The 23773-nt window shown below is 46.5% G+C and overlaps 1 protein-coding gene across 3 annotated transcripts in view; it reads left to right on the forward strand.

The window, feature by feature from the left end:
* LOC140484625 (glutamine--fructose-6-phosphate aminotransferase [isomerizing] 1-like) overlaps positions 1-23773 on the forward strand; it is an 84486-nt gene that overhangs the window by 50860 nt on the left and 9853 nt on the right. For all 3 annotated transcript variants that reach the window (XM_072583154.1, XM_072583153.1, XM_072583155.1), the window contains 6 exons: positions 469-566; positions 5890-6010; positions 9759-9916; positions 18226-18340; positions 22084-22211; positions 22720-22887. In XM_072583154.1, coding sequence (XP_072439255.1) covers positions 469-566; positions 5890-6010; positions 9759-9916; positions 18226-18340; positions 22084-22211; positions 22720-22887 — 788 coding nt within the window. The remainder of the gene's footprint in view (positions 1-468; positions 567-5889; positions 6011-9758; positions 9917-18225; positions 18341-22083; positions 22212-22719; positions 22888-23773) is intronic.

The following is a 23773-nucleotide window of genomic DNA, read 5'->3' on the forward strand; positions in this document are numbered from 1 at the left end:
TTTAAAAGGCATCTGGATGGGTATATGAATAGGAAGGGTTTGGAGGGACATGAGCCAGCTGCTGGGAAGTGGGACTAGATTGGATTGAGATATCTGGTCAGCATGGACAGGTTGGATCGAAGGGTCTGTGCTATTTCCTATGCTGTGCATTTGTAGGACTCTATGTTCCTGTGCTCAAATGTGACGGAAACTCCAGGCTGATCATTTTCTCAATGGCACCAACTCAATCCAAAATCCCAGTGACCAATTTGACTGGGCGAGTTTTGTAAAAGCTGCTTGGGTTGGTGACAGCATATTGAGATGAAGGTGTGGGTTTTCTCTTTCATTGGTGACCGTGCACCAAGAGATTGCAGTTTCGGGTTTCAGGGGAGGCCGAGGATTCAATTGCTTTCTCGTGGCATGATGCAACTTGGTCAGTGTGTTTTGTTCAGCCTTAGTTTTTTAACTTGTTTCTCGCTTGCCTCATAGTGATCCTCGGTGGACTGAAGGATTCAATTAAAGAAATCAGAAGGTGCAGACGCTTGTTAATTATCGCTTGTGGAACCAGTTACCACTCTGGACTAGCGGTATGCTCCCGTTTCTGACTTTGGAATCTGGTGTGTGTGTCTCGTGCGTTTTCCCGTGCTGCAGCTCAGACAACAGGCTCTTCATCGTGTGGTTTGTTTGGCAGTGCCAAGGACTCCCCATGGGCTCCAGCATCCACCTGAGGCCTTTTGTCATTGGCAAGACCAGACTCCTAGCCAGTAACTGCAGGGATGTCTGATAGGCCGTGACAATGCACCCCGCCCACCTCCACGTCTCCAGGTGTAGGTGCCCCAGCACGTGCCGTTAGTCTGTCCTGATGACATCCTCATTGGAGCCCCTGGGGGCAGAGCGAGTGTGCCTCTGCACTCTCTGCCTGGGGTTTGTCCACAACTGGGCATATCCCCTGGCTGGTGACTGACACAATCCTGACTCTAATGTTTGCGCAGTGTCGTTGTCTGAGCTGATGTGAGGTGAGGCGCGAATTAGTGCATCTTCCCTGGAGCCCTGGTCCTCTGTTTGCCCTTTCGTGTGTGTTGGCGCCGGGGTTGCCCATGACGACCAGTGATCCCAGGACAGGTGAGGGATGCGAGGTGGGGAGGAAAGCAGAAGGTCTGTGATGGCTCCATCGTGACATCCTTGAGGGGGCAGGAATTGGAAACCAGCTGCCTTCAGGTGGACAGTGCTAACTTCATTTGCCATGGTGCCTGTTATCCTCTGAGCCAATGAGGACAGTCTTTGGTGCTGTTACCCCCTCCTCTGTTCATACACCACATATGGCAAAGAGCGGGGAGAAGATTGTCTGTCTGTCTGTCTGTCTGTCTGTCTCTGGGTTTAAGGGATGTCCCAGTCAGGGGTACATTATGGGAGAATCTGTAGGAGACAGGTGTTTGTGGGACTGGCAGGATTAGAGTGTGTGTTTGTTGTGATGCCAATGCTCTGGGTATTTGCCACCCTGGCTGCTCACTCCACACTCTCCACAGGGTGGGTCCTGCTCTCTTTCCCCCTCCAATCCCCCAACTCAAGGCCTTGATCTCGTGATGGAAAATACAGGTTGGCAGCACAAAATCTGAGCAGCTCTCTCCTTTCCTTGATCCACCATTGCTCTCTCTGAATGGGAAAGATTTTGCAGTGGCTTACAGTACATTGCTGCTGGCCCTCCCTTTTGAACGATTTGGTACCTTTGAAAAAGCTGCAGCTTCCTGCCTGGAATGTGCAGGGGCCATCTGTGTGGGAACTGCAGCTCTTTATGACAATGGGACAGAGTTCTGTCTGATCCAGCTCGTTTCCAATTAGCACAGTCACCCTCCAAATCACAACCAAGTCTGGAATTTCATTCCCTATGTGTTTCCATTGGAAAGCAGCTTGGAAGGGGCCAAATGGACTACCTCTGATCCTGTGTTCCATTCTGTGCAGCCAGTAATTGACTGTGTGCTGCTCACTTTAATGCCCTCTCGGATTTTTTAAAATTTAAAAATCTACTTTATTCATTAAATATCTTTATAAACATCTTACTAACACAATTTGATTCTGTACAGTAACCTATGAAGAAACAGACATTGGAGCTTGACTGTACCCTGGCATTTCTTTCTTGAACAAGACTATATTGACATATATTTGAGGCACTAGGAGGGTCCAATAACTGAACAGACCCCCATTTACCTTCAGCAAGAAGACCTCAGACAGTGATCTTTCCCCACTGTGCCCTGGCAGCAGCTTTAGTGCATCTCTCAGCACGTAGTCCTGGAGCTTGGAATGTGCCAATCTGCAACATTCGGTCAGGGTCAACTCCTGTCTCTAGAAGACCAACAGGTTTCGGGCAGACCAAACAGCGCCTTTCACCGAGTTGATGGTCCTACAGGCGCAGTCGATGTTTGTCTTGGTGTGCGTCTCGGGGAGCAGCTTGTCGAGCACAGCGTCCTGTGTCATGGAGCTGCTCTGATGAACCTCGACACAAACCACTGCAATTTTCTCCAGACTTCCAGAAGGAGATGGGCTACTCCTGTTGTTAAATGTGTGTGGAAGAGTTTACATGTTAGTGGCTAATTTACAATGACTGGGTTCCTCGGGCCTACCTCTCTCAGCCTACATTGCCTGATGTCTAATCGTGACATGTGGCTCCAGTTGGGAGAGGGCTGGATGGAGAGCGGGGCTCTTGACCTGGCTTGAGCACTGACAGGCCCTGCAGGCCTCATTAATCCTGCTCTGTTATAATGAGGCAATCGGCTCTCCAGAAACTAAATTTGTATGTAAATCAGGGCACAGTTAGGGCCCACAATGTGATTGCTCTCTCCTAGCCACACACCACCTTCTGAAACTAAGGCATTGTCACCAAGCTGAAATAATTGGCAAATCTGCTGCAAGTTAGTGACACTTTTTGTTGTTATGGTGTTAGTACTGAGTCTGTTGGCTTTGTCCCCTACTTCTTTAAGCTACAGGTTCACAGAGTCCGAGAGATGTACAGCACAGAAACAGACCCTTCAGTCCTATTCCTACTCCTATTGGCCAACATTTGGTCCATATCCCTCTGAACCCTTCCTATTCATAAACCCATCTGGGTGCCTTTTAAGTCAGTGGTTAGCACTGCTGCCTCACAGCACCAGGGTTGCAGGTTTGATTCCAGCCTTGGGTGACTGTGTGGAGTTTGCATATCCTCCCTGTGTCTGCGAGGGTTTCCTCCAGGTGCTCCAGTTTCCTCCCACAGTCCAAAGATGTGCAGGTTAAGTGAATTGGCCATGCTAAATTGCCCATAGGTGCATTAGTCAGAGGGAAATGGGTCTGGGTGGGTTACTCTTCGGAGGGTTGGTATGGACTTGTTGGGCTAAGAGCTTGTTTCCACACTGTAGGGAATCTAATCTAATCTAAAAGTGCTGTAATTGTACCAGCCTCCACCATTCCCTCTGGCAGCTCATTCCATACACGCACCGCCCTCTGTGTGAAAAGTTGCTTTTTAGCTCTCTTTTAAATCTTACCACTTTCACCCTTAAACCTGTGCCCTCTAGCTTTGGACTCCCACATCCGAGGGAAAAAGACCTACATGATTTTATAAGCCTCTGTAAAGTCACCTGTCATCCTGCGACGCTCCAGGGAAAGCAGCTCCAACCAATTCAGCCTGTGTCCCGATAGCTCAAAAGCTCCCACCCTGGCAACATTCTTGTAAATCTTTTCTGCAGTTTTTCAAGTTTCACAACATCTTTTCTATAGGAGTTGAGGTTGGCTAAGTTTTTTGTTCTTCACTGGTTTTCCTGGATATATCTCCGTCTCCCTCCGTCTCCCTCCGTCTCCCTCCGTCTCCCTCCGTCTCCCTCCGTCTCCCTCCGTCTCCACATGGCTGGGAACCACACAAAATCAGAGAGCAATAGGAGTGTGGAATGGCCTGTCTGCAGTAATCGTAGACTCGCTGACATTAAGGGCATTTAAATAGACATTGGACATACATGTGGATAATAATGGGACGGTGTGGGTTAGCTCGGCATCAAATTAATTTCACAGGTCGGTGCAACATTGAGGGCTGACGGGCCTGTACTGCGCTGTAGCCCTATGTTAATGTCAGTGAAGACTTGTTGTGTTCCTCCACCTTTTATCCAGTGTTTCTCTAGCAGTGTTGCTGGGAGAGTGATGTCAGACACTCTTCCTGCAGCAAGAGCGATCCCTGAGGTCTTGCTAACTCGAAAGCTGCCGCTCGCTGAATTGGACTGGGCTCTGTATTTATAAAGTGTAACCCAGAAAGTGCTGGGAATACTCCTGACGATATCTGTGTGGCAGAAAGTGTTTCATGCCAACTGTCAGACCTTGAAGATCTTGGCCAATCAGGGAGAGCAAATCGTCTCCTGGGAAGAGGTGTCTTAGCATGCTTCTGCCCATAGCCCTGCTTGTCACACGGCCCGTGGAATGTGCCCACTTGAGAAAGGTGCCCATCCCCACCCACCCTGGGGTGCCTAGAAAACTGCAAATCAATACAGTCCTGCCAGTTCCCAGCTGATGCGGCACTGCCAAACCAAACCTTAGCCACATAGTTTGGATGACTGGTTTGCCAATCTCACAGTTGGCAGCAGGTGCCAGGCTGGGGGTATTCTTTAAAGAGCCTGGCTGCCGAAGTTACAGCTAAGGTTCTCTCTCTCAGCGTTCCCGCTGTTGCAAAGTATCTGTGAGTGTACTGTGGAGTGTTTGTACAAGTGTCATGGTGGGTTCCTGGTTTTAGGGCCTGGGTGAGAGGGGTGACTAGACCCGAACTTAAAAAAAACACCATGTTTCAGATATGGTATTAACAGTGTAGCATGCACTGAGTACTCTAGTGACACTTGTAGCACTGGAGTGTTAGCTTGGGTTATGTTCTTTAGCTTTTGGGGCAGGACTTGCTGCTTAAAGTTTGCACGTGCTACATTTTTAGAAAAAAGTCAGAAACCTTTTTTTAAAAGACCTGGCATTATGGGAGTAGTGATGCCCCTTGTCTTTCACAAAGATCAACAGAACCAAGATTAGTGACTGCAGCTTTGAAGTGGTGTTAAATTAGCTGCAAAAAAAATGGGCAAGGGTTATATGAGCAAATCTATTCTATTAAATTGTGATCCAATTCTACCGTGAGCTCAAGAGAAGGTAGTGCCTAGGACGGGACAGTAGATAGTCTGGGATATTGTAGGTTTTAGCAGCACGGTGGCTCAGTGGTCAGCAATGCTGCCTCACAGCACCAGGGGCCCAGGTTAGATTCCATCCTCGGGTGACTGTCTGTGTGGAGTTTGCACATTCTCCCCATGTCTGCGTGGGTTTCCTCCCGGTGCCCCGGTTTCCTCCCACAATTCAACCATGTGCAGGTCAGGTGAATTGGCCATGCTAAATTGCCCCATAGTGTTCAGGGATGTGTAGGTTAGGTGCATTAGTCAGGGGTAAATGTGGGTCAAGGTGAGATGCTCTATGGAGGGTCGGTGTGAACCCAATGGGCCAAATGGCCTATTTACACACTGTAGGGATTCTATGATTCTGTGACTGTGTGGAGTTTGCACATTTTCCCCATGTCTGCGTGGGTTTCCTCCGAGTGTTCCAGTTTCCTCCCACAGTCCAATGATGTGCAGGTTAGGTGGACTGACCATGTTAAATTACCCATAGTATCCAGATTGGGTGGGTTAGCCATGAGAAAAGCAGAATTACAGGCATAGGGTAGTGGGTGGGCCTGGGTGAGATACTCTTTGGAGGGTCAGTGTGGACTCAATGGGCCAAATGGCCAGTTTCCACACTATAGGGATTCTATGATTCAGATGTCCCCTTCTTCAGAAGGGGAGCGATGGTGTAGAGCATGCAAAATGTGTGTCCTGTCCTGGACCTGAAGACTTTGGCCTAACTTCTCTCTCTGTGCCTTGGTTCCTCTCTCAGACACGACAAATTCTGGAGGAGCTGACGGAGCTGCCAGTCACGGTGGAACTTTCTAGCGACTTCCTGGATCGCAGTACGCCCGTATTCCGGGACGACGTGTGCTTTTTCCTCAGCCAATCAGGTACCGCGCAGCATTTATAATGCAGTCTTTGAGACAGGTGCTGGTTTTCAACACGGATGGTCCACATTTATGAAGGTTATCCGGCACTGGACCACTCCTGGACTTTTCTCCGTACGTAGATTTTCCGGGAATTGCTCACGGCTGGTAAAAGCAGGAATTATTGCCCGTCCTCCGTTCCCTGGGAATGTGACGGCAGACCCTGCTCGAAGTTCTCCTGTCCATTTGTTCAGCGCGCACACAAACTACGAGTAGTCTATTCAGCCCCTCGTTTTGATCTTATTGTTATGTGTACATGACATACAACAACGTGTGCAACAAAATACAGTGAAAAGCATTCATTTGTTACCACAAAATGGTGCCATTTTGAATACTTTAAGAATAAAGGGTGAATTGAGTATAACCTCAAATCCACCTTCCCACCACTCCTGATAACTTTGCACTCCCTTATTTAAAAATAATCCATTCAGCTTTCCCTTTAAGATATTTAAGAATTTTGTTTCAGAATGAAAGGTCTAAAGGCCTTGGAAAGAAAATATTCACCTTATCTTTGTTTAAAATGGGCTCCCCCTGATTTTTAAACCGTGACATCGCAGTTTTGATAACGCTGGGAAAGGAGACCTTCCAGTCCACATCTATCATGACAAGACTCCCTCAGTATCATACATTTCACTCAAGTCACTTCTAAGCTGCAGCAGGTACAAGTCAGGACTGTGGTGTTGGAAAAGGAAAGCAGATCAGGCAGCATCCGAGGAGCAGGCGAATCGACGTTTTGGGCAAAAGCTCTTTATCAGGAATGAGACTTGATAGCCTCGTGGGTGGAGGGATAAATGGGATGGGGGTGCGACTGGGGGGGATGGTAGCTGAGAGTCTGATAGGTAGATGGAGGTGGGTGTAATGGTGATAGGTCGGAGAGGAGTTTGGAGCGGATAGGTGGGAAGGAAGATGGACAGGTCATGAGGACGGTGCTGAGCTGGAAGGTTGGAAGTGGGATAAGGTGGGGGGAGGGGAAATGAGGAAACTGGTGAAGTCCACATTGATGCCTTGGGGTTGGAGCTTCCCAAGGCAGAATATGAGGCGTTCTTCCTCCAGGTGTCAGGTGGTAGGGGTTTGGTGATGGAGCAGGCCCAGGACCTGTATGTCCTCGGCGGAATGGGAGGGGGAGTTGAAATGTTCGGCCACGGGGCGATGGGGTTGGTTGGTGCAGGTGTCCCGGAGATGTTTTCTGAAGCTCTGCGAGTAGGCGTCCTGTCTCCCCAACGTATAGGAGACCGCATCAGGAGCAACGGATACAGTAAATGATGTGTGTGAAAGTGCAGGTAAAACTCTGATGGATATGGAAGGCTCCTTTGGGGTCTTGGATGGAGGTGAGGAGGAGGTGTGGGCACAGGTTTTGCAATTCCTGCGGTGGAAGGGGAAGGTGTTGGGAGGGGAGGGTGGGTTAGTAGGGGGTGTGGACCTGACAAGGGAGTCGCGGAGGGAATGGTCTTTATAGAAAGCGGATGGGGTGGGGAGGGAAATATATCTGTCTTTTTTGTCTTTCTTAAATCTCTCTCCTCTCACCTTAAAAATGTGCCCTCAGTCTTGAAATCCCTCATCTGAGGGAAAAGGCAATGACTATTAACTCAATTTATACCCCTCGTTTAATCATGTCAAAACCTAACCAGGTGAAAGCAGGTTTGATATCTTTAATGGCCTTGTGATTATCATGTGCTTTCTTTGGATTAAAAAGCTTTTGGATTTTGCATTTAGTAAACAACACAAATTTAGGCTTATGTAAATTGGTCCATTTTCAATGCCCCTGGAAACAAATGAATAAAACAAGTTACATTGAAAGAAGTTGAATACTGTAGAAAAGCGAGATACTTAGTTGAAATGTTTTGTCTTGCATCCGGGCAAATGCAAGAATGCTAAATTTTAATAGATCAATTTTTATATTGCAGGAGGAAAAGGTGCTGAATGGGTCCCTGTGCATGAATATATGTTGCTCTTGGCGAGCAGAAATGAACTAAAAAATGTGTTGCTGGAAATGCGCAGCAGGTCAGGCAGCATCAAAGGAGAAAGAGAATCGACGTTTCAGGAAGGGCTTATGCCCGAAACATCGATTCTCCTTCTCCTTTGCTGCCTGACCTGTTGCGCTTTTCCAGCAACACGTTTTTAAGTTCTGATCCCCAGCATCTGCAGTCCTCACTTTCTCCGAGCAGAAGTGAGCCATGTTATGAGCTTGTCTGAAATTGCTTGTTCACTTGAGATTGTTCAGCAATTTCTGACCAACTGTGGAATCTTGTGTAATAGTGGGCATAGGGTTTTGCAAATTGAGTTTTGATCCCAGGGGTGTGGTGTGTCGAGGGGGCACAGGCGTCCTGAGGTGGGCACCTTCCTCAGCTTGACCATCCACATTGGCTCAGAGGCGGGCAGGGGTGGACGGGTTGGGTGGGGGCACTGCATACATGTGGTTCCACCTCTGATGGTATATCTGCTGACACTGTCCTGCCCCCTCATGAGGAACAGCTGCCTCAGTGAGGACAACATTCCTTGTTTTCCCCGTTGCCCTCACTGTTTGTTAGACCCAAAGGTGAGGGGAATGGAGTTGCAGGTCCATTCACACTCAGCCAGGCGCTCCAGTTTCCCAGTGGTGTTGCTGCCTCCAGCCTTTGGGAAGCCCAGTGCCCCCTGAATAAACCTGCCCATTTACTCCTACGCCTGTGTGTGCAGCTCAGTGAAGACTTGCTGGCACCATGGGTTGGACCATGGCACCAGTCTAGCAGGTTTATTTGGATGCACTAGCTTTCAGAGTGCTGTTCCTTCGACCTGGTGAAGGAGCAGCACTTCAAAAGCTAGTGCTTCCAGTTAAACCTGTTGGGCTACAGCCTGGTGTTGTGTGGTTTTTAACTTTGACACCATGGGATCCTCCCCTCCTTGGCGCTGTGCAGGAGCCTGTTCACCCACGGCAGCATACCTGCAAAATGCTTACATTCAAAGTCTGTGTGCAGCAGCAGCAGCAACCTCTGGGCTCAGAAGTCAACAGGGTGAACTGTGCACAGACCCTCAGGCTGTATGTTCTCCAAAACGACTGTACACCCACTTACCTTTCTGCTCTCTCGCTCCTGCACAACACGTTTTTTAAAAACTCCTCGTTCTTGTTTTCTTGTCTATTCGTGAGCTTGCCCATTGCTATTTATCTCTGTAATCTCCTTCTGCCACTCAATTGTCCAAAATATCTGTACGCATCCAATTCTGGCCCATCACAGATTTTAATTACTTCATTTTGACCATGTTTTCAGCTGCTGAGACCCTGGACACCCAGTATCCCTCCCTAAGACTCACTTTAAAATGCTCCTTAAGGTCTATCCTTTCACCGAGATGTCAGTCACCTTGCCTAATATTGCCTTGTGTGACTTAGCATCAAATCTTGCTTTATACAGCTCCTTTGTGTAATTTTTTTTTCATCTTTTAAGTGTTGTATAAATATATTTGATCTCCAGTCCCAATACCTCTTTGTCTGTGGCTCAGTGTCAATGTGTTTTCTTGCGATGTCTTGTTGTTGCAGTAATGGCACGATATAAATGTAAGTTGCTAAGAGAGAGACATAAAGATCTACCTTAGTTTGGTTTTGTGTGCTGAGCTGCTGCCTAATGTTTTAAAGTGTCTTTATCGATGCAATCTTGAGGCTGATGGGATGCTGTGGAGAGCGATCTTAATTAATTTCTCGGCACGGCGGCTGGTTAACCTGCACTTTATTGTTCTCCAGGTGAAACCGCGGACACTTTAATGGCCTTGAGATACTGCAAAGGGAGACGAACCCTGACTGTTGGCATCACCAACACAGTGGGCAGTTCGATCTCCCGAGAGACCGACTGTGGTGTCCACATCAACGCCGGACCAGAAATCGGTGTGGCGAGTACCAAGGTATGGGGCTTTGCACGCACAAATATCTCTTGTGTGGTCAGGCAGGACGACAGGTTAAACCAGTCACCTCGATGCAATTGGGAGACGTTTGGCTCCAGTTATTTTGGATGTGGATTGGAATCTTAAAGCACAGTAGGGGCCATGCAATCCATTCTGCCTTTGCCTGCACTTCAAAGAAATGATCCAGTTGGTCCTATTCCCCCTGCCTTGTCTCAGTGCCCTGAATTTCTTGCAAGCATCTATCTAAATCCCTTATCAAAGTTAATATGGAATCTGCTTCCACTGTCCTTATCTGGTTGGTAAATTGCTGCATGTCAAAAATAAATTTGTTTTCTACTCCTGAAAATCTTAGAATCCCCACAGTGTGGCAACAGGCCTTTTGGCCCATTGAGTTCATACCAACCCTCCGAAGAGCATCCCACCCAGAACCCTCTATCCCTGTAACCCATGGCTATTCTACCTAACCTACACTTCCCTGGACACTATGGGCAATTTAGCATGGCCAGTTCACCGAACCTGCACATCTTTGGACTGTGGGAGGAAACCGGAGCACCCAGAGCAAACCCATGCAGACACTGGGAGAATGCGCAAACTCCACACAGACAGTCACCCAAGGATGGCATCAAACCAGAGTCTCTGGTACTTTGAGGCAGCGGTGCTAACCACTGAGCTACCATGCTGCCAAATATCCCAGACTATCTACTCTCCCGTCCTAGGGACTACCTTTTCTCGATCTCACAGTAGAATTGTCTCACATGTCCTCTAATAGGATAGGATTCCTCATAAAACCCTTGCCCACTTTTCTTGTAGTTAATGCAACATCACTTCAAAACTGCAGTCACTAATCTTGGTTCTGTTGATCTTTGTGAAAGACAAGACGCATCACTACTCCCTTAAGTGCTAACCACTGAGCCATTAGACCTCTGGCATTTTCACCCTGTGACAGTGACAGAATTGCAATCTATTCCCAAGTCAGAATGATGTGTGGCTTGGAGGGCACGCTGGTAGTGTTTCCATATAGAGAGTCATGCAGCAACAGAAACAGACCCTTTGGTCCAACCAGTCCATGCCAACCACAATCCCAAACTAAACTAGTCCCACCTACCTGCTCCAGGCCAATATCCCTCCAAACCTTTCCTATTCATGGACTTATCCAAATGTCTTTTAAACGTTGCAATAGCATTCGCATCCACCACTTCCTCAGGAAGGTCATTCCACATGGGAACCACCCTCTGTGTAAAAACATTTGCTCCTCATGTCTTTAATTTTAGTTTCTCTCCTCATACCTTACAAATATGCACCTCCCCCAGTCTTCAAATCTCCCATCCTTGAGAAAAGGCACCTACTGTCAACCCTATCTATACCCCTCAAGATTTTATAAAGTTCTATAAGGTCACCTTTCAACCTCTCCAGTGAAAAAAGGTCGCAGCCTATCCAGCCTTTTTGATAACTCAAGTCTTCTATTCCCAGCAACATCCTGATAAATCTCTTCTGAACCCTCTCCAGTTTATTCATAATCTTCCTATAGCAGGATGACCAGAACTGGACACAGTACTCCAGAAGAGGCCTCACCAAGGTCCTGTACATCTGCTACCTTTGTCATTCTAGATGTGATAGAGATCAAAGGCTTGGAAGTGACTCTTTAAGGAAGCTTGCTGTGATGTTGCAGTATAAGCTACCTATGTCACACTGTGTGTCAGTGATGGAGAGAGTGAATGTATAAGGTGATAGAGCGTTGTTGAAGCACCATCCACCCAGGCAAGTGGGGAGTATTCCATCACACTCCCGACTTGTGCCTTGTAGATGGTGGGCAGGCTTTTGGAGGGGGGAGGGTAGGAGGGAAGTTATTCGCTGCAGGATTCCTAGCCTTTGATCTGCTGTTATTTGCCACAGTATTTGTATGGCTAGTCCAGTTCAGTTTCTGGCCATGGTAACCCGAAGGATGGTAATAATGTTGGTCATCAGCAGGTCTCTGAGGTCTGTACACATCAGTGTCTTCCAAACCCAATATCAGTGTGTGCCAACACCTGCGGTGCTGGAAAAGCACAGCCAGTCAGGCAGCATCCGAGGAGCAGGCGAGTCAATGTGCTTATGCCTGAATTGTTGACTCTCCTGCTTCCTCGGATGCTGCCTGACCGACTGTGCTTTTCCAGCACCACACGTTTTGACTCTGATCTCCAGCTTCTGCAGTCCTCATGTTCTCCTCCCTGACAACACGCCAAGCCAAGTAACATAATGCATACTTGTGAGGGAGCGGAGGCCCTTTATGTTTTGCACAACAGTCGGTCTCTGACCACTGACTGAGAGGACGGATGGAAGGCTGTATTTGGAGGCTGCTGTGCACCACTAACTTGTTACACTCGGGTGCTCGGTGGAGGCAGGCTGTAAGAATTGGAGATTCTTTGCATTGGCAGCAAAGATCTGAATCTTGGGCATTTGAGCTGAGTTGACATGTAAGACCATAAGATACAGGAGCTCATCACATCTGCTCCACCATTCGATCATGGCAGATATGTTTTACAACCACATTCTCCTGCCTTCTCCACATAACCTTTTACTAATCAAGAACATATTTTATCTCTGTCTTATATACACTCAATGATTTGGCCTCCAAAGCCCTCTGCTCCAACCATCCTCTAGCTGAAGAAATTCCTCCTCCTCTCCATTCTAAAGTGTCATCTCTTCACTCTGAGGCTGTGCTCACGGGTGGAGCACAGTGTCTCTCCTACCAGTGGAAACATTGTCTTCATGTCCACTCTATCCAGGCCCTATTCTGTAAGTTTCAATCAGATACGGCCCCCACCCCCACATCCTTTTGACTCCATCAGGGTCACCTCAGCCCAGAGGTACTAGTCTAATGGAACTTTGCAAAGTTGTCCTAGGGCATATCTCATTCTGATTATGTGCAATTCTGAAATGCTGCAAGATGTTATCCTGAGCAACAGTGACCCCCTGTGAGGACATTTGTGCTGACCCCAAATTCTTTGCAATAACATTAAATGAAAAACCTTTTGGATGGATTCTTTCCTATTGGAGTCTTTCCTTATTCATTATCATGACCAGCATTTTGTGCCCATCCTTAATTGACCTTGAATTGAGAGGCATGTTCAGCCACTATTCAAATGAGTGATTTATCATCACTTAACAAATAAATAGTGAAAAGTGTAATATATCACCATGTTCTCAAGCCATTTTTACTTACAGAAGATATTAAGATATAAGATTGAAATACAAATATAAATCATGTTCATTTCAGAGGGAGGATGAAAATCAGCCATGTTTTTGTCAATCTGGAATCACATGTAGGCCATACAAGGTACAGATGGCATACGTTCTTCCTGGAAGTTGTACAACAAATCATACAATCCCTACAGTGCAGATTGGGCCAAATGGCCTCTTCAAGTCTGCACCAGCCCTCCAAAGAGTATCCCATCTCAAGAGGTCTGGCTATTTACCCTACTTCCGTAGCCCTGCACTTCCCACCGCCAATCCACCGAGCTTACATACCCCTGGACACTATGGGGCAACTTAGCATGGTCAACCCACCTAACATGCACGTCTTTGGATCAAATATTGGTACTTGTCAAGGCCCCATTACTCCAACTCGTTCTATTTTCTGGATTTGATTTGAATTTGACTCCTTGTCGAAGAGAATTAGTCTGGGCCTTTGGATTGCTAATGTCGTGACATTGCCTGCATGCGATCATCTCCCTGTAAAGCTTTCCTTCGAACCATACCTTTCACGCCACGGGTATCATTCTGGTGACTGTATGGTAAGTGCTCTGTCTGATTTAATGCCCTTTTATAATAACAAGTACATTATAAACATAAACTGGAAAGTAAGGTTGCCTATTTTCATTGTATTTCGATTATGGTTTTGCTCTGCGGTTGCCCAATAACCATGGACTAATCACTTCCCATCGGAAACTCAAGTTTTGGATTTAAGATACAACCCTTGCTGAAAAATGATTTGTGTCAAGACAAGAAACTGATGTGTTTATGGCCTGAATGTGTTTCCGAGAATCAAGCATAGCCAAACCATTTGAAGAATGTTTTCACTCTTTATTACTTACTGCTTTCTAGTCCTGCCCTTTACTTCCTGCTCCCCCTTGCATTTCTTGGGAATTTCTGTCTGATTTCTCACTTCATTGTGTCAGCTCAGCTGAAGACAGTTTTTGACTGAAGTCTTGTGTCTGAGCTGTCTGTCCAGTGGGCGCTTTCAGACTTGAATCCAGCAGTCAGCAACAGAAAGGGTTCCCACCAGTGTTCTGCTCAGGCCTCGAACAAACTGCCTGTCAGGACAATTAATTTGTGCAATATGTTCAGGTCATGTGGCCGCACGCTGTTTGTGTAAATCCTGGTGACGGGGCACGTTGTTTGTGTAAATCCCGGTGACGGGGCATCCTGTTTGTGTAAATCCCAGTGACGGGGCAAGCTGTTTGTGTAAATCCCTGTGACCTTTGTACGTTAAATGGCAGGGACAGGAAAATGAATCTAAGCCAGTGTCTAATTAAGAAACCCGTGTGCAGTGAGGTAATTACCTTCTCATGTAATCTACACTATTCGGAGTCCAAACTAATGTTTGCAGTAACTATAGTGTTTGATGATAACCCTTGGTCACACTATGTTCTCTGCAAATCCAGAATCAACTCTCCATCTCCTCCTTGGTTGCCTAACGTGCTACAGGAGTTCTGGGCTCCCAGTTAACACTGGGAGTGCACAGAGTCATTGCATGTTCTGATCTGGCAGAGCCTCAGAGAGACACTTGTGTTGCCGTGTGCAGTGTGGGGTATGTCACCATGGCAACAGACGAGTAGCAGGCTGGCCTGAGATAGTGGGACTTCAGAATATGGAGGCTGGAACTAATTAATCGAGTGTGAAAGTAGCAGAGAATGTCAGAGAAATTCCCCTCCTGAAATCTGAACTGGGGTGGAAGCTGAAAGCTCCTGATTTTAAAGAAAAGCTTTTTTTTTGAGATGCTTGAACTTTTCACTGTCCAAGCAATGTTGGTAAACTAGCCAAGCTGCTTGACACATAAGCACCGTTCTTCCAGTGTGACTTTGGATGGTGGTGGCTGAGGGAGGAATCATAGAATCCCTAGAGTGTGGAAGCACGCCATTCAGCCCATCGAGTCCACACCAACCCTCCGAAGAGCATCCCACCCAGAACCAGCCTCCAACCCAATCCCTGTAACTCTGCATCTCCCAAGGCTAATGCACCCAGCCTGCACGTCCCTGGACACAGTGGGGCACTTAGGGCCAGTCCACCTAAGCCGCGTGTGGACTGTGGGAGGAAACCCATGTGGACTGTAGGGTAATGTGCAAAGTGAATGGGATTGAACCCGGGTCCCTGGCGCTGAGAGGCTAGAATTTCACCATCCTACCTGACCAAACAGCAGGCATTTCATTGTTCCATTACAAAAAATTAGCACCTTGGGCAATGCAGCATTCCCTCAGTGCTGCCGTACTGTCCCCATTGATTGATGTGCTCCGGTCTGGTAGTTTGAACCCCATCATCTTCTGGTTTCAAAGAGACAGAGCAGTAAGTTAAGTTTCTACTCGACCAGTTTCTGGTCGATTACGTAAATGTGGTTGCTACAGTCATTCTGGCGTCATGTTCTGGTGTAAATTTTCAGTCTTGAATCAAGAAAATTTGGCTTTTGTTTTAAACTTTGTTTGAGATCAGTTTTGCCAGTAATTGGGAGGGAAGTGAAGGGTTGCTTAAAAATAACTTCAGTCGATGTGAACTTGGTGTTGTGAGGAGTTTGTGACTGCACAGAAGATTACACAATAAAGACCGTATTCAGCAAGATTTGGCTTCCTGTAATTAATGTGAACCAGAGGCTGATTGGTGATTCAATCCCTGTGAGGGTTCTGACCGCTCTGAGCACATCTGCTTGCAGTTAAATTTCTGTTTATGGTAGCCTCCAGTATATTTACAGCTTTGTATCTCTCTCTCTTTATTGTGACCTGCAGTAGCCCTTCACAACACTTAGTCCCAGTTCTCGGGCTAATGGTTTCCTTTTCCCGTGCAGAGCACCATTAGTTAGTAACACCAGCAGAAAGCTGACCCAGAGCTTGCAAAGGGAACCCACTACAGTTTGGTCTTGCAACTCTTTCCCAGTTGCTCACTTCCACCTTTCTGTCTCAGGATCACTCGATGAGCAGAGGCATCTGGGTGATGACATTTTTCGGAAAATATGCACTGTTCCAAGAATATGAAGGTCGTAATGTAAAACACGTGTTTTCCGAACCATGAGGATGATTCTTCCAGCTTTGACTAATTGCAACCACTGCCCAGCTACACTGTGTGCACCGCCTACCCTGGTAGTGCCACCAAGGGGATCTGGGTTGGTTGATATTCAGAGTGTAGATTTCTAACCAAAACAAGTGGAGAGTGCCAGCCTGGGGTTCTCTTAGTTTATTGATCACATTCCAAAGGCTATGCTTCCTGAATGCTATTGTGGTTCAGGAGCTTGCCAAATAAACCAATAGGACCATAAGAACAGGATTAGGCCATTCAGCCCCTTGAACCTGTTTGTCACCTCTGGACTAATTCCATATATCTACCTCTGGCCCATATCCCTTAATAATGTTGCTTAACAAAAATGTATCTACTTCAGATTTAACATTAATAATTAATCCACTGCCGAGGTGGCATGGTGGCTCAGTGGTTAGCACTGCTGCCTCACAGTGCCAGGGACCCGGGTTCAATTCCCGTCTTGGGCAACTGTCTGTGTAGAGCTTGAAAGTTCTCCCCGTGTCTGTGTGGGTTTCCTCCGGGTGCTCCGGTTTCCTCCCACATTCCAAAAGATGTGCAGGTTAGGTGAATTGGCCATGCTAAATTGCCCGCATTGTTAGGTGCATTAGTCAGGGGTGAATGTAGGGGAATGGGTCTGGGTGGGTTGCTCTTCGGAGGGTCGGTGTAGACTTGTTGGGCTGAAGGGCCTCTTTCCATACTGTAGGGAATCTTAAAAAAAAAATTTGTGGGAGAGTTCCAAACATCTTCCCCCCCCCCCTGTTGTGTGTGGAAGTGCTCCCACTCTATCAGTGCATTATGACAGAGACCCTTAAGTCCAACTTGTCCATGCCGAACTAGTTTCCCAAACTAAACTAGCCCTACTTGCCTGCATTTGGCCCATTTCCCTCGAAGCTACGCAAGTTCTTTTAAATGTAAATGTAGCTCCCTCTACCACTTCCTCTAGCAGTTCACCCCCCCCACACAAACTACCATCTGTGTGGAAAAAGTGACCCCTTCCCATGTCTTCCCCAAATCTTTCTCCTCTCGCCTTAAAAATACCCCTCAGTTTCGAACTGCCCCATCCTAGAGAATTTCATTCATTCATCGGCGGTCCCTCACAGACAGGGATGACTCTCTCCCACTCCGAGGGTGAGTCCCTATGTGGCTGTACAGACCAATGCGGCTACCACAGGCTCTGTTACACCTGGGACAGGTGGTGGGCACGGGAAGGGGTGGGTGGGGCATTGTTGCGGCGGTGCACTCCTTTCGCTGTTTGCGTCTGGCATTTTCCCACGCCTTCCCAGATTCTCCTCCTCCATTTTGGACGGCCTTGGGCCAGTGATTCCCAGGTGTCTGTGGGAATGCCATGCCTCACCCACTGAGACTTTGAGGGTGTCCCATGAAGTTCCACCCTAGGGAAAAGACCCTGCTACTCACTCTATCCATGCCCCTCACGATTCCAAACCCTCCAATCCCAGCAAATCTTCCCTGAACCTTTTGGAATACAAAAAATGCAAAAATTGTGCCCATTAATCTCCCCTCCAGAAAGGTACATAGAATTCCTATGGTGTTTCAGCCCATCGACTCTATACTAACCCACCGAAGAGCATCTCACCCAAACCCTACCTCCTTTCTGTATTTCCAAAGGCTAATCCACCTCCCCCACACTTCCCTGGTCACTTTGGGCAATTTAGCCCAGCCAATCCATCTGACCTGCACATCTTTGGACTGGGAGGAAACAACAGCACCTGGAGGGAACCCCTGCGTACACAGGGAGAATGTGCAAACTCCATGTAGGCACTCGCCTGAGGCTGGATTCGAACCCAGGTCCCTGGTGTTGTGAGGCAGCAGTGCCTTGGGCTTTAACTGTAGTCTTTTTTGAGAGGAAATAAAAGGCATAAATTTTCAAAATTTGTGACAAATACCTTAACCAGATGGGGTATTTTATCGTTCTCAAGAACGTGATTTTTTTTTAACTGCTGGGAACTGAAATCAGGTTAGAAAGTGCTATTCCTGATAAAATGTGAAACCAAACGAGTCACTTTATTACCACATTCTATTCTCTCCAGGTTTACACAAGCCAGTTTGTGGCTCTCGTGATGTTTGCCCTCATGATGTCCGAGGATCGGATTTCCATGCAGCAGCGACGCAAGGAGATTATTCAGGGCCTACAGAATCTTCCAGGTAACCAATATCTGCAAGAACACCCAGCGTTCTCTAATCCTGCTTGTGTTTCTCGGGTAGGGGTTAAACTTGCTGCAATTCCATATTTTGCAGCAATGTTAGAAAGGAATTCAGCTATAGCCCTGCACTTCTCAAAAACAACGTTAACTAGCTTTGACGTTCCCGGTGGAATCTTTCCTCTGAATGTGTACATTTCTTGGTTACTGTTGCAATGTAGAGTCACACACAAAGCACGGAAGCAGACCCTTTGGCCCAACCGGTCCATGTCGAACATAATCCCAAACTAAGTTAGTCCCACCTGCCCATTCCTGGCCCATATCCCTCCAAACCTTTCCTATTTATGTAGTTATCCAAATGTCTTTTAAATGTTGTCATTGTTCCTGCATCCTTCACTTGCTCAAGAAGTTAATTCCACACACAAAACCACTACCTGTATAAAAAAATTTGCCCCTCATGTCTTTTTTAAATCTTTCTCCTCACACCTTAAAAAATGTGCCCCCTAGTTTTGAAATCCCTCATCCTAGGGAAAAGACAACTACTATTAACCCTATCTATCTACCTCATGATTTTATAAACCTCTATAAGGTCACCTCTCAACCTCTTACGCTCCAGTGAAAAAAAGTCGCAGCCTTTCTTTATAAGTTAAACCTTCCATACCTGGCAATGTCCTGATAAATCTCTTCTGAACCCTCTCCAGCTTAATCATATTCTTCCTATAACAATTTTAGTGAGGTATATTTGCAGATATGTGGCTACATGTTTTCTCTGCAGTTTGCAGTTGAGGCCATTATTCTAGGGGAGCGACTTATACACGAGGTATTGTTTTCGAGAGGATGAAATTCATGATTGGAATGAGTCAAAAAAATGGACAAACAAGAGCCAGAACACACTATAAAATAATAAACAACAAAATGGAAAGGAATTATGGCCATTTATCTACAAAATAGCTGTCTCCATTTTGCCTGCTGCAGTAGAACAGTCCGGTCATACTGGATTCAGTTACCAGTACCATAAAGTGCATGTAGGTCTACACATACATGCAAAAGTTAATAGACATATTTGTAAGTGGTCAGGCTGTCTACCGGGGTATTTGTACAACACACGATTCATGAAATAAAATCGGAGGAGCAGTAAAAACAGAAAAATATTTTGATATATTTTATTAACCAAAGACCACATGAAGCTGTTAATAATATATGATAAACACTTGACATCAAAACACTAATGTTCGCAGCAAAAAGCTCTTCTCACCGTACCCCCTCAAATATTCAGGGACTGTTGCTTAAAACGAAAGTTACCAGTACACGTAAAAGTCCATTGGAATCCTTCAGATTCACTGTCCTCATCAGTTGCACCTCTGAATAATTCATTCCAGTCGTCTGGGTCAAACATCTCACTGTATGGCTCATTTTCATCTGCACACTCAAGGGGATCATCAACTGATTTGTCATCACTTCCATCTGACCATAAATAATCATCTTCCGTCCCATCTAAAGCATTAGAAATTCCACATTTTTGAAGGCTTTCACAATAATTTCAGTTTTCATCTCCTTCCAGGACTCTATAATCCAGGGCAGAAATGGCTATCACAAGGGGGCATAATTTTAAGGTGATTGGAGGAAAGTTTTGGGGAGATGTCAGAGGTCGGGTTCTTTACACAGAGAGGAGTGGGTGCGTGGAATGCACTGCTAGTGGTGGTAGTAGAGTCAGATACATATTAAGAACATTTAAGCGACTCTTAGATAATACAATGATGAGTATGTAGGTGTGTCTGCTCTTAGAGTAGGACAAAAGGTCAGTACAACATTGAGGGCTGAAGGGCCTGTACTGTGCTGTCCTGATTAGATTACTTAGTGTGGAAACGGGTCCTTCGGCCCAACAAGTCCACACCGACCCTCCAAAGAGAAACCCACCCAAACTCATTCCCCTACATCTAACACTAAGGGGCAATTTAGCACGGCCAATTCACCTAACCTGCACATTTTTGGACTGTGGGAGGAAACCGGAGCACCCAGAGAAAACCCACGCAGGCATGGGGAGAATGTGCAAACTCTACACCGACAGTTGCCTGAGGTGGGAATTGAATCCGGGTCTCTGGCGCTGTGAGGCAATAGTGCTAACCACTGTGCCAAACACTGTTCGTTGTTCTATGTCCTATATTCATGTACCTATCCAAATGTCTCTTAAACATTATAACTGTACCCACATACATCACTTCTGCTGCCAGTTCATTTTACACACACAACAATATAGCACCACAAAAGGTCCTTCAGCCCTCCAGGCCCGCGTCGAAACATTTTGCCCTTCCATATTAAAACTGTCTTCACTTACAGGATCCTTATCCCTCTATTCCCTTCCTATTCATGTGTTTGTCCAGGGGCTGCTTGAATGCTGCTATTGTGCCTGCTTCCACCACCTCCTCGGGCAGTGCATTTCAGGCACTCACCACCCTTTGTGTGAAAAACCGGTGTCTCACATTTCTTTTCAACTACCCCCACCCCCCCCCCCCCGACACATCTTGAACCTGTGTCCCCCAGTAATTGACCCCTCCACCTTGGGAAAAAGCCTCATACTTTCCACTCTATCCATGCCATTCACCATCTTATAAACCCTCACCCTTATGCGTTCCAGTAAAAACAAACCCAGGCTATCCAACTTTTCTTCATAGCTCAAATCCCCTATACCAGGCAACATCCGGGTAAACCTTTCCTGTAGCCTCTCCAAAGAATCCACTTCCCTCTGGTAGAGTGGTGACCAGAACTGTAGGCAATATTCCAAAATCACTACCTTTTGTGTGATAACATCTATCACTCTGTGGGGAAAAAATAATTGCCCCTCATTGTCCTTTTTAAAACCTTCTCCCCTCACCTTGAAACAATGCCGCCTAGTTTTGAAATTCCCCACCTTAGGGAAAAGAACTTGGCTGTTCACCCTATCCATGCTCCTCATGATTTTATAAACCTCTATAAGGTCACCCCTCAGCCTCCTCCTCTCCAGTGGAAAATGTCCCAGCCTATTTTTATAACTCAAACCCTCCATTACCAGCAACATCCTGGTAAAGCGCATTCTGAACCCTGTCCATTTTAATCATATCCTTCCTATAACAGGGTGACTATAACTCGGCATAGTATTCCAGAAGCAGTCTCACTAACATCCTGTACAACTTCAACATGACTCTACATGCCCTGTGATAACCTCTAACACTTTCCCTCTGAGAGAAGTTAAAGCCCTGGGTTTGTAGAGTTCATCCCTCCCATTTCCAGCTGCTTCTGGGAAATGGAAGAGAGGGTGGAACACAGAAAAATCACAATCACCAGAGAAGTGACACGGAGCGCATTGTTGGAGCTGCGTGTTAACAAGCAATGAGTCCTGATGGGCTTCATCGTAGGGTCTTAAAATAAGTGGCGAGTGAGATAGCTGATGCATTGGTTTAATCTTCCAAAACTCACTTTGTTTGGGAACTGTTGGATTGAGAGTTAGTAAACGCTTTGGGATTCTTTGCAACAGGATGATATAATTGCAAGTTGTTATAATAATATTTTGCAGCATTGGATGCATATCAATACTCAGTGGTTGAAAACTTTTATTTGGCAGGTTACAATGCCCCATACTGCTGCTGAGAGTGCACTGCTGCATCTCATGTTAAAGAGAACCCTTTCCTTTGCTTTTCAGACAGAAACATCAGCTGCTGCTTGACAGTAATCCTGATTACTGTTTTTGTTCCCTGACTGTTGTTTTTCTAGAGCAAATAAAGGAAGTTCTCAGCTCAGACGAGGAGATCCAGAGATTAGCAAGCGAGCTGTATCAGCAGAAGTCCGTGCTCATTATGGGCCGTGGTTATCATTATGCCACTTGCCTGGAGGGGGCGTTGGTGAGTAACGCTCAAGTTTCAGTCAGGGCCAATCAATTCTGCAGAGAGACCAATTCCACTGTGGGTAACACCTTTCAATAGCTCTTCTGAGTTGGTGTCATATCTATGTTAAAATCTTTGCCGTGATATTCTTAAGTCAGAGGACTTGTTAGTGTAGGTGTTGTCTTGAAGCCATGATAAAGATAATGTGAAGAGCAGCAAATTTATTAAATGCCTTATTTTGTCCTCGGCTGATCACTAATAAGTATGAGTAATGTATTTCCTTTTACATGGTACTGTGAGGCACTCTCAGTGTCACCGGTATACACCGTGAAAATGAACGCTTGGCTCTTTTTAAACTGGTACAATTACAATGTTTAAAAGGCATCTGGATGGCTACGTGAATAGAAAGGGTTGAGAGGGATGTGGCCTAATACAGGCAAATGGGACTAGGTCAGAATGGGATGTCGGTGAGTTAGACCGAAGGTTGTGTTTCTGAGCTGTATGACTCTATAACTATGTGTTGCAGAAAATTAAGGAGATTACTTTCATGCACTCGGAGGGAATCCTGGCTGGAGAGCTGAAGCACGGGCCCTTGGCACTGGTGGACCATCGGATGCCTGTCATCATGGTGGTCATGAGAGACCCCACCTTCGTCAAGTGTCAGAATGCATTGCAGCAAGTGGTGGCCCGTCAGGTAACGTTTGGTTTTGGTGGTTTTGGGGGATACAGAGGGGGGCTGGCTGTGTGCTAGAGGCTCCAAGCTCTCCCAGCTAGGGAATTATTTTATTCATTCATGGGATGTGGGCATCGCTGGGAAAGTGATTGCTGGCTCAATGCCAGGGGCCCAGGTTCAATCCCACCCTTGGGTGTCTTGTCTGTGAGGAGTTTGCACATTCTCCCCATGTCTGCATGGCTTTCCAATGGGTGCACTGGTTTCCTCCCACAGTCCAAAGATGTACAACTTAGGTGGATTGGCCATGAGCAATGCAGGGTTACAGGGTTGGGGTGAGTCTGGGTGGGACGCTCTTCGGAGGGTTGGTGTGGACTCAATGGGCTGAATGGTCTGCTTCCATACAGTAGGGATTCTATGATTCTATTCTATGAATATTGCCAATCCCTAGAGGGCAGTTTGAGACTCTGCGGGCCTGGAGTCACATGCAGGCCAGACTGGGTAAGGATGGCAGAGTTCCTTCCTTGCAGGACCTTAGTAAACCAAATGGGTTTTTCCTGTCAATGGTCAATCATCATTAGGACCTATATCTGGATTTTTATTGAATTCAAATTTCGCCCATCTGCTGTGCTGGGATTTGAACCTGGGTCCCCAGAACATTAGCTGAGTCTCTGGATTAATAATCGAGCAATAATGCCACTAACCCATCACCTCTCCGAAACTGCAATGGTACACGTCACTCGGGTTGCTGTGGCAACATGTGCATTTTTCAAGCTTGTAATCGGGAGCTGTGGATAGTGATGGCCGAGTTCTGATTACTTACCATTATGTGTCTTTTCTGAGCATCTCTCATGCTCTCGCCATCCATTGTTGCCATGCGATTTGCAGGTTGATTCTCAATTTAGTTGGC

The sequence above is a fragment of the Chiloscyllium punctatum genome, chromosome 13 (assembly GCF_047496795.1).
Source record: "Chiloscyllium punctatum isolate Juve2018m chromosome 13, sChiPun1.3, whole genome shotgun sequence".
Lineage (NCBI taxonomy): Eukaryota > Metazoa > Chordata > Chondrichthyes > Orectolobiformes > Hemiscylliidae > Chiloscyllium > Chiloscyllium punctatum.